Consider the following 23,572-nt stretch of genomic DNA (forward strand, 5'->3'; position numbering starts at 1 on the left):
TGAAAACTCTCTGCTCTCATGGAGCTTCCATTGCTGTGTGGGAGGTGGACGCAAAACAAGGGCAATGAAGATTTAAGAAAAAAGGCACCAAGCACCGCTGGGAGGAACCCGTGGCAGGGAGGGAGATGCTGGGTTCAGGGAGGGATGCGTTTTAGGCGGGGAGGCTAGGAAAGGCCTCCCTAGGAGGGTGAGGCCAGGGACAGTGGCAGGAGGGACACTCATGGGTATGGGGGAGTCTCCAGGTGAAGGAAGAGTAAGGCTCAGATGGGAGCCTGTGGCTGGTGAACCTGTAAGGAGGCTGGCAAGTAGATGAGGCCGAGAGAGAGAGAGAGAGAGAGAGAGCCATCACAAGTGTTTGCAGATGTGATGTGAGGTTCCCTGCTTGTGTTTAACCCCATCCTCTGGCAGAGATGGGGAACCTCAAAAAAAAGTGGGAGGCAGGGTCACAAAGGGGCTGTATCCTGGTGACATTTTGCCAGTGGAGGTGACTATGCATGTGACAGATGGCCCCAAGGCTCCTCTGAACCAACAGAGGGATGTAGTGAGGGGAATATTCTCCAAGCAGCAGGGCAGGGACTGGGCCAGGTGGCAGTGGGTTATAGGAAGGTGGCCTGGGGTTGGGGGGGCCATCCAGGTGAGCCCTGGTGATTGTGAATGAGACTCGTGAGTGCAAATGTATGTCTCCAGTCACGTTCAGGAGTGAGGTCAGAGGGCAGGGCCTAAGCAGAGGCAAGGTGGGGGGTCCCTAGGCAGTGGGATGAGGGTGGGGGAACAGTCTAGGAGGGAGAATCAGGTGAGAGCGCTGTAGGTCCACGGTTCGAGAGTGCTGAGGTGGTCAAGGATTGTCAGGAGGCAGGAATCTAGAAGCAAGGAATGGATAGTGGGAGGTGGTGGCCTGAAAGCGCTGGGGAGTGGGGGTCTGAAGGGTCTGAGCGCACTTGCCAGGTCCAGTGTGTGCCCTCAGGAACCCGTTGTTGAGCTGCGAGGAGGACCCAGCCATCGCAGGAGAGGAGGCAAAGCCGTGAGGCCGGAAGACCATCTGCACGGATGCCACGGTCACCAGGAAGTAAGCAAGTGCAAGGGGACAGGAGACCCAGCACTAAGATCTTCAAGGATCGAGGGCAGGTGGCCTGGAGGTCTGTGGGTACTGAGGCCAAGAGGGGTGCTTCTCCCTCTGCCTATGTTTCTGCCTCTCTCTCTGTGTCTCTCATGAATAAATAAATAAAATCTTAAAAAGATCAGATAGGATGACTTTTTTAAAGGCATTTTTTGGCTTTTAAGGTTGATTACCAGTTACTTGGGATTTGACCATCCTGCCTGGGGACCATGAACCGTTTTCTGGGCTGTTTTGATCCACTTTGGCATTCTTTCGCTGCTCTTGGGTGGGCACTTCTTCGTGTTAGTGGAAATAGAAGGAAATGAACCCAAACCATGATTTGACATTCTGAGGGAAAAGGCACAGGATGGAAGGAGGCTGAAGGGACAGTGAACGTTTGCTCCTCAGTGATTGACCTTTGTCATCACACTGCTGCTGATGGGGACCCAGAGCTGATGATGAGGGGCTCTCTCTGACCAAACCTTTTATATATATATATTTAAGATTTTATTTATTTGAGAAAGCAAGAGAGCACGAGCCAGGAGGAGGGGTGGGGGGGGGGAGGGAGAAGCAGGGTCCCCACTGAGCAGGGAGCCCGATGTGGGGCTCGATCCCAGGACCCTGAGATGATGACCTGAGCCGAAGGCAGACGCTTTACCGACGGAGCCCCCCGGGCACCCCTCAACCAAACCTTTTAGCAAGCCTGACTTGGAGGTCATCTGGAACCTGACTGGGACCCAGGACCCTACTTGTAGGTATTTACACAGGAGAAATGAAAACGCATGTTCACAGAGAAACCGAGACGTGAATATTTACAGCAGCCTTGTCCATCATCGCCAGAGTGTGAGGGGAGCCCACATCCTTCACCTGGTGAGAGGACAAACCAACCGTGGTGATGCGCAGGGTATACTCAGCGATATGAGGGAATCATACACGATAAGGAATCCACAGGACCGCATGGATGCGTCTCAGAAGCATTGTGCTCAGTGAAAGCATCCAGACTGGAAAGGCCTCGTGCTGTGTGATCCCACTTCTGTGACACTCTGGAAAAAGGCAAAAGGAGGACAGACCAGTGGTTGCCAGGGCCTGGGGGAGGGACTGACCACAAAGGGACAGAGAAGGGAATTTGGGAGGGTGATGGAGTGTTCTTTACATTGACGGTTAATTGGTTGGTCGTGGTTATGCATTTGCCAAAATCCAGAGAACTGCACCAAAGAGAGTGCATTTTACTGCCTGTAAATTTAAAAGTACATTTTTGAAAGTTAAAAAAGAGGGGGACCTGGGGGGCTCAGTTAGTGAAGTGTCTGCCTTCTGCTCAGGTCCTGATCCTGGGGTCCTGGGATGGAGTCTCACATGGGGTCCCTGCAAGGAGCCTGCTTCTCCCCTGCCTGTGTCTCCGCCTCTCTGTGTCTCTCATGAACAAATAAATAAATCTTAAAAAAAAAAAAAGTTAAAAAAGAAAAAAAAAATCATTGTTTCCAAATAGATGAAGAAGAAAGTTGTGATACATCGAAATTTAGGGATTTTATTTTATTTTAAAGATTTTATTTATTTATTCATGAGAGACAGAGAGAGAGAGAGGCAGAGACTCAGGCAGAGGGAGAAGCAAGCTCCATGCAGGGAGCCCGACACAGGACTCGATCCTGGGACCCCGGGATCACACCCTGAGCAGAAGGCAGACGCTCAACTGCTGAGCCACTCAGGCGTCCCTAAATTTAGAGATTTTATTTTATTTATTTATTTTTTTAAATTTAGGGATTTTAAAAACAAATCACATTTCATCATTTCTGGAGGTTTTTTTTTTTTTTTTTTTTTTTTTTTTTTTTTAAATCAGAGAAGGAACGAGGAATCAGGGCACATCTTACTAAACTTCGGTGAGTGGCCAGGCATATGCCGGGGACTCGTGTGTGGTTTTCTCATTTAACCCTAACTGATTTGGGAGGACAGATTATCACCCCCACTTTACAGATGAATAAACTGAGGCTCAGAGAAATGACTTACCTCCCCTAAGTCAAAAAGGAGTGGGGAGACTTTCTTCGTGAGAGGCAAAACAGAGCGGGGATTTGATCCCAGGCCTGCAGAGTCCCGAGGGTTATTACAGCATAATGGGTTCATGCTCTCTTCTGTTTGCCAGACTTTTTGTGAGGTTATGTGGCTCTAGAGTAAAAAGTTACTTATTTCCCTCCTACAGCTCATTGCTTGTCAGAAAGTTGCTCCTGGCATGGCCTCAGAAGTACTTAAAATTGCTCGCCGGCCTCCTCTTGAGGAAATTTGCCTTTTTTTTTTCTCTCTCTGCTGGTGCTTGCTTGGTTTCTTTATTCAGCCTATTAGGTTCCCAGGGCCACCATGACAAAGCCCCCCAGCCTGGGTGGTGGAAAGCAGGAGACTGTTCTGGAAGCTAGGAGTCCAGGATCCAGGTGTCAGCTGGTCCTGCTCCCACTGAGGGCTCCGAGGCTCCGTGGCCCGAGGCTGCCTCCCTCCGCCTCTGCCCCATGGTCACAGATCCGCCTTTCCTGCCTCTCTGTGTGACCCTCTCTTCCTAGAAGGACAGCAACCATCGGATTCAAGGCCCACCCTCAACCCAAGATGATTTCATCTCGAGATAAATCTGCAAGGACTCTTTTTCCAAATAAGGCCACGTTCACAGGGACAGGGGTTAGTATTGGACATATCATTTGGGGAACACAGCCGAACTTAGCTGCTTCAGTGAGACTTTCTTTGTGAGAGGCAAGCCAGAGCCTTGGTGCTCACCCATCCCATTCTTGGCTGTCACCCTGATGGGTCTTGGGGAGCTGAGCTAGAGTTGTCAGCAGCAGAGAATCCCAAATTCACCCTTCCTAATAAAACCCCATTGCTTCTCCCTCCTCCCAGCAATCTCCCCAGTGGTGTCTCCTTGAAATAAGCTGACCCCGAGAAAGGGAGGGAGGTATTATGGGTGAGAAAAGTGCCTGACAAAACATCCTTTTACGAGTAGGGTGCTTCTTCTAGCAGCTTTTGCCTGCCCGGCATCCTCCCCCACCCCCAGAAACAGCCTCCTTGTTCTGGTGAGGACTCCCGGTCCTCGGGTCCTCTTGGTCCTCCCTGGTCTTCCTGAGGTCAATTCCTGGGACAGGGATGGGGCCCCCCCACCATCAGCTTGTCCCTCTGGCTTCTTTCAGCTCCTGCCCTCTGCCTCCTCCTGTCCTTCCCCACGGCTGGGCAGAGCAGATCCTTGCTCTTCTATAGCCCCACCTGGTCTTCCTCACCTGATTTAGTTGACCTGCCAGGTACAGCCCCAAGCAAGATGCATTCCAGTAAAAAGAGCAAGGATGGCCCTATGACAGTAAAATCAAACAAGCCCGGATCCCCAGCCGTGGCTTCATATCTGTGCAGAGTCAGAAAAGTCACAGGTGCCAGTGAGCTTGAGGGTATAGATACTTTTGGGGAGAAGGGACTGGGAGGTGGGAGTATGGAGGTGATCAGCCTTTTTTTTTTTTTAAAGATTTTATTTATTTATTCATTAGAGGCACAGAGAGAGAGGCAGAGACACAGAGGGAGAAACAAGGGTTCCTGCGGGAGCCGGATACGGGACTTGATCCCAGGACCTCGGGATCATGCCCTGGGCAGAAGGCAGATGTTCAACCACTGAGTCACTCAGGTGCCCCAATTAGCTTTTCTTTATAGGTCTTTGTGTGTTGCACTTTCTCAGCCCTGATTTTGCTCTACCCCCTAGCAAACCTCGCTGGGTCCTGGGTATCTTCCCTGCTCTGTTCTGCCTCCTTCCTCACCCTTCTTCACCCTGAGTGTTGTCCAGAGCCGTGCCACCCACAGATCTGTCTGCCAGGACCCCTGGCTCCCTGGCCCTGAGGCCTGCAGGTTCCCCCCAGGTGCCCCTGGCTTTTCTTGTCACTTGGCCAACAGCCCGTGGCCCTCCTTGATAGTGACTAATGAACTTGGCCGATTCTCAGCTTTCCTCTCTCTTCCCTGAAAACCTAGGGAGCTGCCACCCAACAGGGTTTTGTGCTCAAGGGAGAAAATGCTTGAAAAAAGGCGCAGTAAAATTGGGATTTGCTAGCAAACAAGAAAGTGTATTATTAAAGACACGGATGCAGAACACTTAACCAGCACTGTCTCCTTCACTGTCAAGGACAGCCCTGGATCCAGGATGTCAGGACAGAGAGGGTCCCTTGTCTTGCATCACCCCAACCCACCCACCCCGTCCTCTCTGACCTCCAGGGGGCACTAGATCTCCACCCAGTAAGAACAGGTTCCCCTGCCTCTCCTCAATTCCTCCTAAAGGCTCTGGCTGAGGGGTGTGGGATGGGCGGGAGGGGTGGGCACAGAGCAGGGCCTCCACCCAACGGCAGGTTTGGGGCCACACCAATATATCGTCAGGGTGCAGCACTTCTAGTCCTGCAAGATTCAGAACATCCCTAAATCCCACATTTTTGGAAAATGGATGAAAAGCTGATCAAACAGACTTTGATGCCAGGATGAAGGGCCGAGTCCTGCGTGATTGAGTTGGAGGCAAAGTGTGGGCTGGAGTTCTCTTCAGCTGGAGGAGGAGTCTCCCATCATCTGTCAAGCCTGAAGGGGAGGATGCAATGGGGCCTGTCTGTCTCCCCTTGGAGCCTGGCTGCTAGGGTGGCATGGGCTGGGCGGCCAGAGCACGCAGGGCACGCAGGGGCAGGCTCAGGCCAGGGCGATGGGGGTCCTGGGGGCCCGGCTCGCTGGTAAACCACAGTCCAGCTTGGAGTTTGGCTCAGGATGCTGATTCGGAAATACCATCCCTTCTCCATACCTGGAGAGGCAGGTGAGCCCCCAGGCTCCACCCCGACAGAGGCCTACAGGGCAGTATTCCCCAGGCAGGAGCCAGCCCGCCTCACTAGGGAGGGAGGATACCCCCCTACACACATCCACGGTCCCTTATGGCCCAGCAGGGGAATATGCCCTGCTCCCAGGAACGCCTAGCCAGGAGTGAGGTGACACTCAGAAGGCCCTCGTGACTTGCACAAGCCCCTTCAGGAAGTGGCAGCCTGGGGGCCTTGAACCCAGGTCCCCAGCTTCCAAGTTCAGGCTCAGGTTCCCATAAGGCAGAGGCCGCCCCTCCCTGTCAGGGTGGTTTCGAAGGTTGGGCCTTATGAGTGAGATCAAAAACTAGCAGGAGTTTGGCTGCTGCATCCTCTTTTGGACACTTTTCTCTGGAACAGCCAGGGAGTGACTTGGGTCCACCTGCCCGGATGTGCCTGCTTAGTCAGTGCTATTGGGTAAAAACAAATCCTTTTTTTTTTCTGCCACCGAATTAGAATATGTAATTGCAATGTGTTCCCAATGTCGTACGTTTCTATAACATTTTTGTATGTTTTTTGTGTTGAGGCTTTTTTAAAAAATATATTTTATTTATTTATTTATGAGAGCAAGCCTGCACATGGCGGGGAGGGGCAGAGGGAGAAGCAGACTCCCTGCTGAGCAGGGAGCCAACGTGCAGCTTAATCCCAGGACCCCGGGGACTCGATCCCAGGACCCTGGGCTTAACCAATTGAGCCACCCAGGTGCCCAAATGTTGAGCCATTGTAAACTCAGTTACACCTCTTTCCATCTGACTCCCTCCCTTCCCACCTCTCATCCAGGTGGGTGGTGTGGGACTGGCCCCGGGCATTTGGGGGAGGATGATTTGGAAATGTGTTTGGCTTGGGCTGTTGGGATATTTTTTGTGGCTCAGTTACCCCCACAGTCGTTATTGGGCCGTCAAGGGTATGGAGGGCTTCCAGCAATACTCGCCCTGATGGATAAAGAAGAGAGAAGAAAAAATACAGGGGACACAATAGAAAAAGATGTACGTTTCCTGCTTATTTGACATGAAATAGTGCCATCGAACAAAGATGACACAAGTCATCATAGGCCCCGCAAAGGAGGCATCCAAGCCGCGCTGGGATCCCAGTGCCATCCACCCAAGGACCCATGAGGTCAGTCCCTGCAGGAGAAAATTGAACAGGCCCGGAATTCTTTCCGGTCACGTATGAAGGAAACTTGGCCAAAGTTTGTATTCTGTTTACAGAACGGGACATCTCAGAATCCTTGTCAGACAAAGAGGGGATCAGAGGGAACAGGATCACAGGGAATATGTTGCAGAGGTGATAGGAGGTTAATACAAAATATCCTGTTATCTCGAGTTGCTTGATTGTTTCTGGCATTTGTCAGCCGTTTAGAATTTGTAACTTGCGAGTTCTACTCTCCTTAGAAGGGGAAGTTAATATTCACCGCTATATTTGATTTTGGTTTTGTAGTTATGGGTCTTTTTTATTTTTGCAATGAGAGCCCCCTCAAAACTGCATAAGCCTCAGATCCCAACTTTCTTTATTTTTATTTTTAATTCTTTTTCTTTATTTTTTTAAAAAATATTTTACTTATTTATTTGAGAGAGAGAGCATGAGCAGGGAGGAGAGGGAGAGGCAGACTCCACACTGAGCAGGGAGCCGACTCAGGGCTCGCTCAGTCCCAGGACCCTGAGATCATGACCTGAGCCAAAGGCAGACGCTTTGCCGACTGAGCCACCCAGGCACCCCCAGAACTTTCTCTGCTGAAAACAGGTGGTTTAGATACGTGCTTGGTCCTGCCCCTTCCTCCCCCGGGACCCTGGCCAGCTGGCTTTTCTCAGCTTGAGTCCCTTCCATATCCAACAGTGAGTCATGCCCCTCATGAGGCCGTGAGATCACGCGTATGAAGCGCCCACAGTCTTCCTGAATCCTTCACAGAAGCCAGTGCTTGGTGCCCATTCCTAGATCTTTCTCTGATGTTCCACAGAGATGGTTTCGGTTCCTCTCATGGGGCATGCTAAATGTGGGAGTGTTGTCCTTGCCTACACCCCGAGCTTCCTCACAGTGTGGGTCCCGAGCCTGAGAAAGGCTTTCTTTAAGACGCGACGTGGGACTTGATCGCAGGACCCTGATCCAAAGGCAGATGCCCAACCAACTGAGCCACCCAGGCACCCCTGAGAAAGCCTTTCTCTAAATCTAAATCGCCAGTGGAGGATGTAAAGCATCAGGCTGGGACAGGAGTTGTTGGGGGGGACATCTTCCAAAAAAAAGTGTCTTCCCAACAGGTCATCCTCTTTCAGAAAGGGCAGGGCTTTGCCATGTGGGAAGCCAATGTTAGTCAGCACCATGCATTACCAGGAAAGAGGACCCACATCCAGGGGTAGGGGGGGACGGGGGCAGGAGAAGCTTTGTGGGGCCTAGAAGGGGTGCAGCAGAGGGTCAACCAGCAACTCGGAGGAAATGAGGGGCCCAAAGGAAGCTGGGCACTTTAGGAGGCATCTCTAGGATGAGGGAGGGGTGTGGCCCACTGACCTCTGCCCTGGAACCAGGGACAGGCAGGCTGGAGGCCCCTTCTGTGGGAAGGGTCTGGAAGCCAGCTCAGAGGAACCACCGGGACTAGGGATGTGTTGGCCTGCAGAACGGGAGGCTGGGGGCCACGCACCCTGTCGGCAGCTGTGGCAAGGAAAGCAAGAGGACCTGGGGGGAAATCCCAAGGGAGACCCTTCATCCAGGGCAGGGCTGCTACTTTAGGATCCCAGTCAGCCAGTTCTTCCTTAAGTCAGCCCAGATCCTGTTTTCAGAGTCCGACGTGCACTTTCTACCAGTCACGACCAAGGTCATTTATCGATTATTAATGTGATCTGAATTCCCTGTGGGGCCCGTTTCCAATAACTCACACAGGGACTCTTCCCAATTTCTCATCATTCATTCATTCACTCATTCATTCATTCAAGAGGTACCCATATGGGGCCTTAGCGCCTGAAAAGTGGAGGTGTCATTGTGTCATTGCCTGGGAAGGGAGGCCTGTTGCAGGGGGGCTGGTGAGGGGGTGAGGGAGCCTGCGGGGAGCTCACCACCTAGCCAGGGAGTGCAGACAGCCCCCAAAGGTAGCACTCGCTGGCAAACTGAGTTCAAAGGCCCTGCTCTGCCTTCTCGGGCTGTGTGACTTTAGAAAAGGGACTTCAAGTCTTCTGAGCATGTTTCCTCATCCGCAAGAGGTGGATAGGATAAAGCTGACCGGGCAAGGAGGTGGAGGGGAGGGAGCTAGCCCAGCATCTGGTGAAGATGACTTAACAGTTCCTCCTTGGGCTGCTTCTCCCCACCCCACCCTTGCTTCCAGACACAGGCCAGGCCCAGGGGCCGCTGGTTGGACACCCCATGGGCGATGGTGTCACCGGAAGCTGTGGGTGAGGAGTGATGGGACCCCTATGTGGGTCCAGGTGGCAAAGGGCCTACTCTGAGGTCAACTGCATGGAGCAAGGAGCCCAGCTCCGACCCATGGGCAGCTCAAGGATGGCCGAGTCCTTTGTGTGTCTCCAGAAGGTGCTGACACAAAGACCAGAGGACAGATATGGGAGGAAAAGAAGGAAAAGGAATAGCCAGCAGTGCAGGGAAGCAGTGACTCGGGTTTGGACTCCCTGCCAGGCAGGGCTGCTGCCTAGAAAGACTTTCTCCCAAGTCTGATTAAAAAAAGCCCTGAAAATACTTTCCTCTGGCCCTGGGTGGGGATGGGGTGCTTTCCCCAGGAAGGAGCTTGCGGGGGAGGGACATCTTCTGGACACCCCCTGGGCTTCTATGTCTGCTGAGACCTACAGGAAATGTCACAGCACAGCGAGCCCAGAGTGTAGCCCAGAGTCTACACTTGCCTGATGTTTTCTCTTCCTCCTTCTATCTGGACGCAGAGCAGCCTGTGATTACTGTTGATCCGCGAGTCCTCTGGAGACTTCTGGGCCTAGAAAGACAGCAGCATCTCCTGAGGATTGCTGGGCGTTCTGTACAGAATGGGATTTTCACCCCAGCGAACGCAAGGAGTGTCTCAACTTCCAAATGAGCTGTCTTCCAGAGAAAAATCTCTGCACTCGGAAACTCTATCACGAATGATGCCAGGCTTCTGCCAACGGCCAGAAAGTGGCTCGACTCAGATGCGGCTGAAAATCCGTACATGCAGAATGAAAACAGAACAAATTGATACTTGTTGCACCACCAGTTATTTTTTAATAGAAAAATAAATAGTTTAATTCATCTGGCCAGCGTCACTGGGGAGCACAGGTGGTTTCAGCCAAGGATGGAGAGGAGGGAGGCCCTCCAGGCCCCTCTCCCACCTCAGCTGCTCAGGACCTGACACCCCAGTCCCTCCGGCTGGCTCATTCTCTCCTAGTCCTCGAAGCTTCTCATTGAGCCTTTGTGAATGCTGTGGCCTTGGCTTCCATGGCAGGCTCAGCCTGGTCTGGGCTCGTGTCCCCTTCACACTGGGATCCCACTGGGTTGTGACTCAGCTCTATGAGTGTCAGGCTCTGCCCCAGATGGAGGGCATCCAGGACAGGATGATCCGGAGCAATGTCCCCAAGGGGGTTTGTTAAATGAATGAATAAAAGAGTGATCCAGGGATGCCTGGGTGGTTCAGCGGTTGAGCATCTGCCTTCGGCTCAGGTCGTGATCCCAGGGTCCTGGGATCGAGTTCTGCATTGGGCTCCCTGCATGGATCCTGCTTCTCCCTCTGCCTGTGTCTCTGCCTCTCTCTCTCTCATGAATAAATAAATAAAAATCCTAGAGAGAAAAAGAAAGCAAGAAAGCAAGAAAGAAAGAAAGGAAGGAAGGAGTGACCCAAAGTTTCTGGTGGGTCATTGCAGGCACTTTTAGATCCTGTAAGAATTAGAGGTGCTGGCCTGGGTTCTTTGCAGAAGGACTGAGGGCCTTCTGCCTGTGACTCAGTCTCCCCAGGCATGGGGTATTTGAGGGAAATGGCCTAGCATGGTGCACTAAAGAGGAGTGGGAGGAAGAGAACCTTCTGGGCGGAGAGGAGAGGGAGAGTGGGAGAGGCAGCAGCTTTCTCAGGGAATCAGACCACGCTGGTGGGAGGGTTCCCGAAGATGCTCCTGCCCCTACCCTGACCCCTGACCCCATCTCTGGAGCCCCAGCAGAGGCCAGCTCCAAGACAGGACTCCCCTGGGGTCCTCCTCTCCTGCCCCTCCTCCCACTCCCCACCCTCCCCCCATATTCTCCCACTGCCCCTCCCAGACCTGTTTCCCTCCACAGAGTTCCTCATCCATAACCCACACCCTGGATGTCTGGACGCGCCCCATCTCCCCTTGCTGGATCCCCAAGGCTCTCTGCCAGTCCCCCAAGCCCCACATAGAGACCTATTCTAGAAAGAGGCTCAGTGAGAGTTTAAGGCAGAACTGCTACTTTCAACCAACATCCCATTCTTTGCAAAGTGCTCTCGCCTCTGTCTTCATCAAACCCATACAGGGTAGATGAAGAGACTGTCCCCACTGGCTTAGAAGGTAAGGCGGGGAGGCACACGGAGGGGGCTCGGTCTATATTCCCAGGACACCTGCTGGCCTTCCAAGGGAGGGGGAGGAGGAGAGGGAAGGAAGGAGGATCAAATCTCTTTGAAGGGCTCCTCCTGGCCCTTTCAGAGCAGGCCTCCTGGAAGGCTGCCACGGCCCTGCCCACAACCCCTTGGGAATGTGCCTTGCAAGAGCTTCAGGCATTTTTTCCAGTGTGAGAACCAGGGGCTGTTAAAATACAGATCCCCTGGCCTCTCAGAGCTGAATCTCTGGGGTGGAGCCAGAAATCCGCATAATTACTGGCTGCCACACACACACCCCTCTGCCCACAGGACACTGAGGCCCTCTGGCTCATAAAACCATAGAACTGTGTGGGGTGACAGTGCATGAATTAGCCTCAGGGGAGGCTAATTGTTTCCTTAATTGGCTGAACTCACTGTGGGAGCCCTGCTCAGAAAGTCTCTGGTTGTCACTGCAAAACCCTGCGACTAGTTTGCCTGGTGGCCAATAACTGGATCCAATGAAATCTCCCCCAGGTGGGTTTTATAAAGTGTTCCCAGCAAAGCGGCTTGTGGGAAAGGAGCGGGGCGCTCCCCAGCCCGGGAAGGGCATTGCTGGGACAGCCAGCCGGCTCTGCTCTCCGAGCCCACAGGCCCCCTGCCCCCTGCCCGGTCCCGCTGGTCCCCCCCTTACCCCGGCCCCCCCTGCTCCTGCCACCCTCTCCTGTGGCCTCTCTAGCCCTGGCCTGAGCCTGCTGGGTGGCAGCCTCTGGAAGCCCGAGACCCCCTAGAGGGAAGGAAGGGATGGGGAAAGACACCTCGGGGGAGCCACCAGGTGGCACCATTGGCATAGGACAACCCCCGGGCGGTCCGTGGCCTGTGGGGACAGGGGTGGTACCACTAGTACAAGACCTTCAAGGCTCCCTGCCTGACACCTGAGGACCTGCAATGATTAGACTCTTGGTCGGTGCTTATTTCTCCTGAGGACACAGTTGTACCAGCCTAACACGTCCTAACAAGGCCTCGGCATATGGTGAACGTGGAATAAATATTGAAAAATGATGCCATCTTTGTGTTTTGGGTGTTTTCCCAGATCTTCAGGATTATTTTCCGAGTGGCAGGGACCGAGGAGGGGGCAGGCCTCCTTGCTGCCTTCCCCCGACAGAATCCGCAGGGAGGGTCTTGTCTCACTCGGGGCATGTGTCCATTAGGAGAACCCTGGCCTCTGATCCCCTCTGTGACGTCAAGCAGGCCATTTGCACGATTTTTCTCTGCCACTAAATCTATGAGATGAGGGTTATAATACCAGCCCTGCTGGGGAATCAAGTGAATTTTGCAAGAGAACGTAATGATTAAAAGTGCGATCACGGGGCCCTTGTTCCACTGCCTACTGGCTGTGTGGCCTTAGGCAAGTGGCTTACACTCTCAGATCTTCAGTTTCTTCATCTGTAAAATAGGGGCAATAAAAATGCCTACACGCACGAGGTTTCTGAGGCCTGAAGTAGTCAATACATGAAAAGCCTTTAGAACCATGTCTGGTATAGAACAAATACTTAATAAACAAGCAAAAACACTGGGTTGAACTGGGCAGGCACTTTGGAGAGGGGCCCAGTCAACTGTACAAGCAGGACAGGAGGCTCTGAGTGAGGTGCAGGGAGAATGGCCTCCGGACAGGTTTGCACACCTCTGGTAACGGAGAGCTCATTTTCTCCAAGGAAGGAGGCCGGTCTACTGTGGGCCAGCCCAGCTCACGCTCAGAAGGGTCCCCTCGACTGAGTCACAGCCGGTTCTCGGGCGGAATCACGTCCCTGACTTAGTGGTCATGGTCAGGTCGACTCCAGGAGCAGGGTCACTGCCCCCCCAGCCTCAGGCCTCTACATGGTGCAGAAAGGAGGACCCCAAAAGCACCCCGGGTGGCTCCAGGAGGGGAGGGAGGCTGGCCCCCCAGCACTGCTGCTGTGTCCCCCGCACTCACAATTTGGCCTGAGGAGGAAACGGAGAGAATACAGGCAGCTCCTGAGCACAGGAACCGAAGCAGGGCCAGGCCAGGGGCCTCACAGTCACTTCCTCGCCCACCTTTGCTCACCTGGGGCGGCTGGAAATTCCCATCCGGGGATTGTTTTCTTCTCGAGATGGGGAGCGACTCAAAGGCAAAACTATGACTTACATCCTGTGCTTCCACTGCCTGGCACACAGTAGGCACTTAATAGGTGTGCGTGGGAACTAACTGAAAACAAAGACCAGGAGTTTTGGTCCAGTTTGAAAAGCTGTAGTCTTCGTGTGGATAAGGCTCCTCTGGACTGCAGGGGCATCTGTGCTCTCCCATTTCCTCCTCCTTTGTGGCTGTCACCTCCTCCAGGAAGCCCTCCTTGGCACTCCCTCCTCTCTTCTCCCTGAGCAAATAACCTCTTCTCGTGCCTCACTCTTGGCTCTGTACACACTTCTGCTGTTAAAGGTGGGATGGAGGAGTGGACGGGGCCCCAAGAGCCAGGGGTTATCTTCAGAGTCACTACCGCTAGACATATTTCTTAGCTTTGTGACTTTAGGCAAATTTTATTTTTTTTATTTATAATTTTTAAGAAGATTTATTTACTTGAGAGAGAGAGAGAGAGACAGCATGAGTGGGAGGGACAGAAGGAGAGGGAGAGAGAATCTCGAACTGCCTCCATGCTGAGTGTGTGGAGCTGACATGAGGCCTCGATCTCACAACCCTGAGATGATGGCCTGAGTTGAAGCCAAGAGTCAGATGCTTAACTACCTGAACCACCCAGGGGGGCCAGGTAAATTTTATTTTGAGGTCTCTGAGTGGCTCAGTGGTCGAGTGGCTGCCTTTGGCTCAGGGCGTGATCCCAGGGTCCTGGGAGAGAGTCCCACATTGAACTCCCCACAGGGAGCCTGCTTCTCCCTCTGTCTAGGTCTCTGCCTCTCTTTGTCTCCATGAATAAATTAAAAAATATTTTTAAAAATTATTTTAACTTCCCTGTGCCTCGGCGTCCTCATCTGTAAAATGGAGTTGGTTGTAGTACCTACCTATGGGACTGCAGTGAGGACTGAGTTGATTTATAGATTAGAAGTGTGTTGAACAGCGTCTGGAGTTGAGTAGCTGGCCTGAACTCCCACGTTATTGCCTCGTTGTGCTGGAATGATCGCTTCTCACCCAAACATGGGCTCCTCGAAGCTTGGGTCTCTTACTTCTGCATCTGTCTGCGAGGCCACTGCCCAGTGCTGGAGAGATACGCAGCAGAATGTGAAGGGACAGATGGATGGACTCACAGACAGATGTCTGGATGAGCACAAGTGCTGAAGTGTAAGGACCTCACCTGCAAACTCAACTGTGGAGTCCACGGCCACCCATCAGGGATGCCACTAGAGCCCACGTCCCCTGCCTCTCCTGTCCTGCTAACCCAAAGCCCCCACCAAGAGCTCGGGGGAGGAAAGGCCATCAGATCCAAATCTAGCAGGTTGACTCTGCAGCGGCCCTGTGGGTGAGAGCAGGTGGAAAGTGTTGGTGAATACGAGGTTTCTCCATGTGCTGTGGTTTCATTTCCATCACCTGGTTCCTGAAGGCCTGACAGGACGGCCCCAGCCCGTCAGCTCCCTGCCCAAGGCCGGTCCCTGCCTCTCGCCAGGAGCCACCATCCATCCCCCTGCCACCTGTTGGGAGCCTGCTCTGTGCCAGGTTCCATGTTGGGCACCCACCTTCACAGCCAGCCTGAGAGGAAGGCACTCCACCCCACCTTAAGCTTAACTCACCATTGATCCACCCACCCACTGACCCATCCATCCATCCACATGCCCATCCATCCACCCACCCATCTACCCACTCACCCATCCACCCATCTACCCACCCATACATTCATTCATCCACCCATCCATTCACCCACCTACCCACCCATCCACCCATCCACCCACCCATCTACCCACCCAACCACCCATCATCCACCCATCCACCCATCCATCCACCCACCCACCTACCCACCCATCCACCCAACTACCCACTCATCTACCCACTCACCCATCCACCCATCCACCCACCCATCTACCCATCCATCCACCCACCTATCCACCCACCCGCTCATCTACCCACCCACCCATCCACCCATCCACTCATCTACCCACCCACCCATCCACCCATCCACCCACCCATCCACCCATCCACCCACCCACCCACTCATCTACACACCCACCCATCCACCCACCCACCCATCCACCCATCCATCCACCCACCCACCTATCCACCCACCTACCCACCCATCCACCAACCCACCCAATCATCTACCCACCCACCCACCCATCTACCCACCCACCCATCCACCCGTCTATCCACTGATATTTATTATGCACATACTAGGCGCCCACACTGTGCCGAGCCAGGAGGAGTCAGAGGTGAAGGTGACAGAGACCACCCTGGGCAGACAGGAGACCACACGCCAGACTCACACCCCGAGGCTGCGCAGCTCCCAGGGCCCCAGGGTGCAGACCAAGGGGGTGCAGTTGTTTGGGGGCTGAGGGCTCTGTGTTCGGGGCGGGCAGAGAGAGCAGCACCTGCGCGGACGGGAGCCGCTGGGCCCTCCAACGCCTCGTAAAGAGACTCCTCGAGGCACAGACCGATGCCTTTATAACGCTCCCTCCGTGCACAGAGGCATTAACATGACGTCTATCACCATGGCATCGAGGTGCTTAGACAACCTGCTCCCCCCGGAGGTCGGAAGCAGCGTGAAGCAGATTATCTGTGTCTCACTGTGACATATGCGATCATGTATCACTGTGATGGATCAACAGTCAAAACCGCTGGGGTCCCCGCCGCCCCCTAGCTGGTAGGAGGTGGCTTGCGTTTATGTCGTCCTCCTCACCTGGGGGGGCAGTCCCCACCTCCCGGCCTCCACCCCCCCCACCCCCCCCACCCCCGTGCTGCTGGTCGGAGGAAACGGAGGAAACAGCGTCCCTCCGGCCTTCAGGGTGCACGTGCAAAGCTGACAAGGGGAGAGGGTCCCCCCTCTGTGCCACGAGCGGGGCTCCCGTGGAGGTGGGGAGAAAGCAGGCTTCGCACAGCCCAGCCTTGGATGCTGGCCCCACGCACCTGCCCTGATCTTGAGCAAGTTGCGCAGCCTCTCGGGGGCACGGTTTTGTCTGTCGTCAAATTGGGATAATCGCATTCATCTCGAGGGTTAATGGGTTCTGCTGGAGAGGGGCGGTGAAGTGCTGGCATGCGCCCAAACGCAACCACATTCACCCCAGCCTCTTCTGCGGGGCCGGGATCCCCTCCACCCCCATCCCCTCCACTTCCGCGCCCCCTTCCCTGGGCCGCTCAGGGGCATGCGGGCAACTGTCTGTGCCCCCAACCTCACCCAGCTCGCCCGGGCTGGGCTCCAGAATGCCAAGGGTAACAGCCCAGGGTGCTGGGGGCAGGGGGGCGGTGGCCACGCCTTATCCTACCTGTTGTCAGTGTCTGCGTGGGCGGGGGGGCGGTGAGGAAGGGGGGGCGAGGAAGGGGGCTGTGGCTCCACCCGCTGAGGAAGCAATTCAGTTGTCTGCTGGTGGGGGAGGGGTGAGCTCAGGCTGAGGGAAGCTTCAGGAAGGAAGGACATTTCAGGTGGGTGAGAGAGGAGGCAAGTGCTGGGGCTGTGTGATGTGAACACAGTTTTAAAAGTTTCAGATGTGGGACGCCTGGGTGGCCTTTGGCTCAGGGCATGATCCTGGGGTCCTGGGATCGAGCTCCCTCCCCGCAGGGAGCCTGCTTCTCCCTCTGCCTCTGTCTCTGTCTCTGCCTCTCATGAATAAATAACCAAAATCTTAAAAAAAAAAAAAAAAAAAAAGTTTCAGATGTGAGCAGCTAAACCAAGCCCTAGAGTTACTCGTGGGACTCCTGCATCCCCTCGGTCACTAGTGTCTACCGGATGGGCCACCAGATAGAAGGGCACCCAGGACGGGAGCAGCACACCACACGGGGTGGAGCAGGAAACCCCGGACTCCTCACCTGGTGGCCTGTGCCCACTGCCTGCTCAGAAAGTCCAAGGTCATTAAGGGGAGCAGACCGAGTGAGGCCCCGAGGAAGCAGAAGCGAGGCCAGGGAGGAGCTTTGTGGGAACTCAAAGGGGAACTGCGGCTGCCAGCAGGCCATCCCCTCCCGAGGACGAGAGGAAAGAGGAAGGCTGAACAGGAGGCCCCGATGGAGAGCCGGCCTCCGCGGCGGTGGGCCCCGCCGGCCGCCTCCTGGGGCCCCTGGCTCCTGGGTTTGCTGCTGTTCCCCTGGACCCTGCAGCTCACAGGTACGCTGCCTCCTTCCCACCAGCTCCCTGGCTCGCACATCAGAGCGGCTTTCATCTGCCGGTGCAGCTAATTCCTGGGGACCTGTCTCGGGAGATTTGCTGGTTGCGTTTGAACATTGCAGACTTCACAGGGGAAGCCTTCGGGGAGCCAGGAGATGTTTAGCTAATGCCTCGCCAAGGTGGCTTTTACAGGGGTGGGGGCAGCGCTCCCCCCTCCCGGCTGTGTTAACAGCCCTCCTCCCGCAGCCTGACCTCTGGGCCTTCAACACGGTATGGGGGGGGGGGGGGGGGCGTCAGGATAGGTGTGGGGCCGGTGGGGAGGGACAGCTTGCCCCCAAGGAATCTGATGGTGGAGTCACCGCGTTGTCCCTGCCAAGCGGCAGGGTCAGCCTCGGCCTCGTTCCCAGTGCTAACCAGGGAGACGGGGGTGGCCGAGGGCTGGCCAACAGAAGCATTGTGCCCTGGGACACAAAATTGTCACTATTGCCAGAAGGGGTGGCAGTCTCCACTTCCTGAAGTCACCCAGAGGCCACCTTATGTTATTTTATAACAGGAGCTTATGCCTTTCTCCAGGGCCAATGCTGCACCCCCTTCCCTGGTCCCAGATCCGCTCAGAAACTGGGTGGCCTGGATCCAAGCCAGGCCTGGGGGCATGTGCCATGGGGCAAGTCCATCCAGATCCCTGGCTGAGCAGGTTGGGGGGACACCCCCAAGGGTTTGCCTCACTGGGGCTGCCCTCACTGGGGTCCCTCCCTGCAGCTCAGTCCCTCCCTGGGCAGCCCTGGCCCCCTGGGGTTCCTTGGATCCCCCACCCCACCCTGCTGTGCAGCCTAGATGTTTTTCTTCCTATTCACCTGGTCTTCTCTGAGGCTTCCAGGAGGGCTCCCGACTCTGCTTCATCCTCTGCCTTTCATTTAATAGCATAAACAGTAAAGATCTAGACAATGAGTGGAGGTCAGGTTTAGACCTGAGTCAGCCTGAACCCTAAGCCAGGACCCTTGGCAGTGAGCCCCAGGGCTCCTCTCTGGCTTTCTTTGTAGAGAACATTCCTTATGTGATGCCTGGGTGGCTCAGCCATTGAAGGCTGAGCATCTACTTTTGGCTCAGGTCGTGATCCTGGGTCGGGGGATCGAGTCCTGCATTGGGCTCCCTGCGAGGAGTCTGCTTCTCCCTCTGCCTGTGTCTCTGCCTCTCTCTGTGTGTCTCTCATGAATAAATAAATAAAATCTTAAAAAAAAAAAGAACATTCCTCATAGAAAAATTTCCCTCCCCCAGGGAGGCAAGAGCTGACTGTGGTCCCTACTGCAGGCTCCTGGGCTGGGCCCCTTGTGACATCATCCCCTTTCATCTTGCACACCTTGCGTCCCTTCCTGCTCCCTCCCAGAGATGGCCAGTGACGAGATGGCCCGAGGAAATGCAGCTTGTTGGTGACAGTGCATCCAACTGGGTCATTTCCAACTTAATTTCCCTCAAATTAGTATCATTTCTTTTGGCGTGGCCCCTCCTCCCCAGAAGGGACCCAGCATACCTGGGTAACAGCAGGCGGACCACACTTTGCGGGGACACTGCGCTAAGAGGCGCTTTTGTAACCGTCTTAACTGTAAATAAAACAGCAGGATCCTCCCCCCCCCACCCCCAGTATTGCAGCAAAGGTTGTACAAAAGAGAAAGTCTGCTCTTTCACAAGAGGTGAAAAACCCTCAGGGTCCCCTGGAACCTCCTGGAACAGCAGAGAGCACAGTCACTCCTGGTCCTGCCCCTGCCCTGATTCACTCTGTCTGTCTGTCCGTGAAGCGGAGGGACAGCGTGCCACTTCCCTGATGCGTGTTGGGTACATACGCCAGGGCATAATCAGCTTGCCTTTCCATCTAGGCGCTGATGTTCACCGCAGGGGCCTGGGCAGGTTCCTGATGTCTCTGCGCCTCAACTGCCTCCTCTGTTAAATGGGTGCGGTAGTAGGACCTCCCTGTGTCACCCCCTGAGACTGAGTGGTTCGGGCACGTGGACGGGGCTCAGAGAATGTCAGCTACCCTCCAGCCTAGCAGAGCCAATCTGGGGTCCCTGTGACCTTGCCGGTGGCCTCTGGCGCACTGTGGGATGGTGTCCCAGGACTGCCCTTGCTCCCAACCCTCCTCCTCCTGTCGTGAGCCGGGTCTCAGGCCCACTCCCCTCCAGTGTTTCGAGCTCTCCGTAAATTCTACTTTGCTCAAAGGGTCTCGCAGCCACTTGTGGTTTCGTGGGCAACTGCTCACCCCCAGAGGTGAGTCATCCGAACCCCAGACTGGGAGCCGCTCGCTGTGCATCTGCTCGAGCCCTGCTTCTACAGGGCAAGGGCTTTGGGGCCCAGCGGACCAGGCTCAGGTCCTACCTTCTTCCACTGCCTGCTGTGTGACCTCGGACAAGTCCCTTAACCTTTCTGAGCCTCTGCATCCTCAGCAGATGTCAGAACTTGGCCTTCCCAGAACTCCGGGCTGTATTTATTTCTCAAATATCCACTGAGGAGTACGGGTTCTAGGCCCTGGGGGGTGAGGGGACCCGGAGGTGAACAACCCTTACTCTCAGCCTGGTGCAAAGGCTGAGGCTCACCCAGAGAATGTGACCCAACTTGACCCAAGGAGAGAGTTACCGATGCAGGTTTGCTCCCTGCCCCCTTTGCTCCGGACTCAGGTGTCACAGCTCTCTTTGTTGTCCAAAAGATGTTCAGGAGCCTCCCGCCTTCTTTCCCGCAGCTCCGAGCCTCTGCCAGGATTGGCCTCTGCTTTTCATCTTTGTCTAATCCCAATAAAGAGCTTTCGAGGCAGGCGGAGAGAAGCACCTCTCCGCTGGAGGTGGGGCAGGGGGAGTGTTCGCGGGGGCCTGGGAGCGGAGAGGGGGAGGAGGGGAGCAGGTGGGTGGGTGGCAGGCGCAGCGTGAATAAAGACGGGGAGGTCAGAAGGCAGAGCCGGGGGAGGGGAGGGGAGAGGTTCAGTCCCACGTTGTCGGGAGAGGAGGGTCTCTCGGAAGCAGTGGGATGCGAATCCCACTGGGCTATCTTCCAGGTGGATTATAAATGCCTGTCAGGTAGGGGTTCGGATGCTCTTCTGGTTGGCCCTATTGTTATTGCTTCCTCTTTGTAAGCTGTCAGCTATCGTACCTATACAGCAAAGTACAATAAATATCAGAAAACAAAGTCCCGTGTGACTGCCACCCGGAGAATGCTGCAGGGTTCCGGAGCCCTCGGCCCCGTGGCCGCCCCCTGGACACCCCTCTCTCCCATCCCGACTCTTAGGGCAATTGCTTCCTGGCGTCTCTTTATGGTTTTATCCCGTACGTGTCCCTGAATGATATGGATTAATCTTGCCTGGTTTTGAACTTTGTGTCATCAGAGAGATGCGGTGTATTCCTTTGTGACCTGCTTCTTTCACTCAGAGTGATTTTTTTTTTTTTTAAAGATCCATCCAGGTGACAGTGTGGCTATAGTTTGTATATTTTCGTTGCTCATGAGCAGGGATCATAAACGGCGGCCCCAGGGCGGAATCCAGCCTTCTGCCTTTTGGAATGTCCTTGGAGCTAGGCGCGGTTTTTAGATTTTTTTTTTTAATGGTTGGACGGACATCAAAAGAGGATTATTTCACAACACGTGGAAATTATACAATATTCACATGCCAGGGTCCCTAAATAAAGTTTTATTGGAACAAAGCCACGCTCATTCATTCATAGATCATCTATGACTGCTGTCACCGACATCGGCAGAGTTGAGTAGTTGCGAGAGAGACCATATGACCTGCAAAGTGTGAAATATTTACTACCTGGCCCTTTACGGAACACGTGTGTCAACCCCTGCTGCGGAGTGTCCCTGTGAATGGAAATACTGCAATTTCTTTAGCGACGACTGACATCTCAGGTGCTTCATGTCTGTGGCCCACATGTGTCCGATGCCTCTGGGGGCATGTGTTCCCACGAAGGCTGCTTCTTCCCAGGCTGTCTGCCTCCCTGTGGGGACTGAGAGCTTCGGCGGGCTGGAAATGCAGGGTTCAATTTCTTGCTTCAATTTTTCAACTCCTAGCACGATGCCTGGCACCCAGAGATATGCCCAGGAGATACCAAAGAGAGTGGGATGGACTCAGCTCCTCAGCCACAGACAACCCCAGGAGGAGTTCTAAGAGGGTAGGACCTGGGCTTGAGTTGTGGGCGACTTGGCCATGTCATCAGCTCCCACTGTCAGGACACTCAACACACAGCTATGCAGGCCTCTTGCCAGGGGTATCAGGAAGGCACATCCAGAACCAGCAGTAGCCCTCAGACCTGGCACCAGGCCCCTCAACCTTGGGGACAGGATGCCTCTAAAGGAGGTGTGATGAACCTGGTGTGCATCTGCTCAACTGTGTGGACTGTGGGGAAGAGAATGAGGTCAGAACCCAGAGCCCCTTTGAGGCTCCGGGCCAGATCTGTGCTTGCTGCTGGTGGGCCAGGGAAGGGGGCACCACGTGAGCACAACCTAAGGCAAGGCAGGCTAGCTTCCCAGAGTCAGCAGAGGCATTGCCTGCAGCGCTGGTTATAGGGTCCAAGGCATATTTCTTTTTTTTTTTTTCTCGAAGGCATATTTCTGAAGGCCACCCGGCAACTCATCTCAAAATTTAAAAACTTAAAAGGGTACCTGCCCTTTGAAGATTTATTTATGAGAGACAGAGTGTGTGCACACACTTGAGCAGGGGAAGGGGCAGGGGGAGGGAGGGAGAGAGAGAATCTCCAGCAGACTCCCCACTGAGCAAGAAGCCTGACCCTGGGGGCTCCATCTCATGACCCTGAGATCATGAGCTGAAATCAAGAGTCGGCTGCTTAACCTACTGAGCCATACAGGTGCCCCAGCGTCCGTGCTCTTTGAATCAGTAACTCCCTTTTTGAACCAGACAACCTTTTGCACATGGACAATCCCTCATGGGTCCCTGGAGCACGACAGCAGACTGTTTTGCTGCCATCAGCTGGCCCCTTGCTGTAGCATAGCTCTCCTCCAGGCCCCCGCCTCGAGGGACTCCCACACCCCACTTTGGAGCCATGCTGGATGACTGCCTGCCCCTAAGCTTTTTATCCTGTTGCTCCCTTTTCCTGGAAGGGGTCCTCTCACTTGCTCACGTGGTGACTCCAACCTGTTGGTCAAAGTCAAACTCTGCTATCTTTTCTGTGGTGCCCACTCTCCTGGTCCCCCACAAACCCGGCCTGCCCTGCCAGGGCTTTCACCTTTGGTTCTTTTTTTTTTTAAAAGATTTTATTTATTTATTCATGAGAGACATATAGAGAGAGGCACAGACACAGGCAGAGGGAGAAGCAAGCTCCTTGCAGGGAGCCGGACAATGGGACTCGATCCTGGGACTCCAGGATCCTGCCCTACGCTGAAGGCGGTGCTAAACAGCTGAGCCACCGGGACTGCCCTCACCTGTGGTTCTGAGAGTCAGGAGCTTAGAGGTATGAAGGGCATGACAGTGCTCACCTGGGCAGGTAAGGGTGTGGACAGCACCAGGGAACCAGTACTCAACGTTGAGAAGTGGGCTCTGTGCGAAAAGCCAGAGAATGGGCAGAGAGAAGGTGCTGGCTGGGGAGCTCTGGGGGGAGGAGGAAAGGTCAAAGGAGGTGCCTGCAGGTGAGGGTCAAGGCCAGAAAGAAGCCAAAGCTTAGCCTCCAGGTGTTTGCTGACTTCCTCTTGCTAAGGGAGGGAGGAGGCTGACAGGAGGCAAGGACAGGGCTGGCACCGCAGAGACTGTGGGAGGATGGGGGCCAGTGAGTGATTTTGTGCCTGAGGGTGCTGGATCTTTGGGGAGAGAGAGATTTAGGAGAAGTCAGGATAAAAGTGATCTGGCGAAGGCGGCCTCAGGAGGAGTTAGTGTGTTGACACCCAGAAGCATTTATATTTGAAAAGGAGGCCAGAG

The 23,572-nt window shown here is 54.5% G+C and overlaps 1 protein-coding gene and 1 long non-coding RNA gene across 3 annotated transcripts in view; one reads left to right on the forward strand and one right to left on the reverse strand.

Annotated features, from left to right (window-relative positions):
• Window positions 1-7,520: 7,520 nt before the first annotated feature.
• On the reverse strand, window positions 7,521-16,630 carry LOC111097638. Of its 2 annotated transcripts, none has more exons than XR_005365541.1 (4): window positions 16,482-16,630; window positions 14,722-14,880; window positions 14,432-14,626; window positions 7,521-10,040 (listed from the first exon to the last, which is right to left on the reverse strand). It is a non-coding gene; the product is annotated as an uncharacterized LOC111097638 (long non-coding RNA). The 2 variants fall into 2 exon arrangements; XR_005365540.1 differs by lacking the exon at window positions 16,482-16,630 and adding an exon at window positions 15,750-15,847.
• A 697-nt stretch (window positions 16,631-17,327) lies between these two features.
• Window positions 17,328-23,572, forward strand: part of NFAM1 (NFAT activating protein with ITAM motif 1) — a 39,004-nt gene continuing 32,759 nt past the window's right edge. The window contains exon 1 of the mRNA XM_038550330.1: window positions 17,328-17,670. Within this exon, the coding sequence (XP_038406258.1) occupies window positions 17,571-17,670 (100 nt within the window). The 5' untranslated portion in view covers window positions 17,328-17,570. The remainder of the gene's footprint in view (window positions 17,671-23,572) is intronic.

The sequence above is a fragment of the Canis lupus genome, chromosome 10 (assembly GCF_011100685.1).
Source record: "Canis lupus familiaris isolate Mischka breed German Shepherd chromosome 10, alternate assembly UU_Cfam_GSD_1.0, whole genome shotgun sequence".
NCBI lineage: Eukaryota > Metazoa > Chordata > Mammalia > Carnivora > Canidae > Canis > Canis lupus.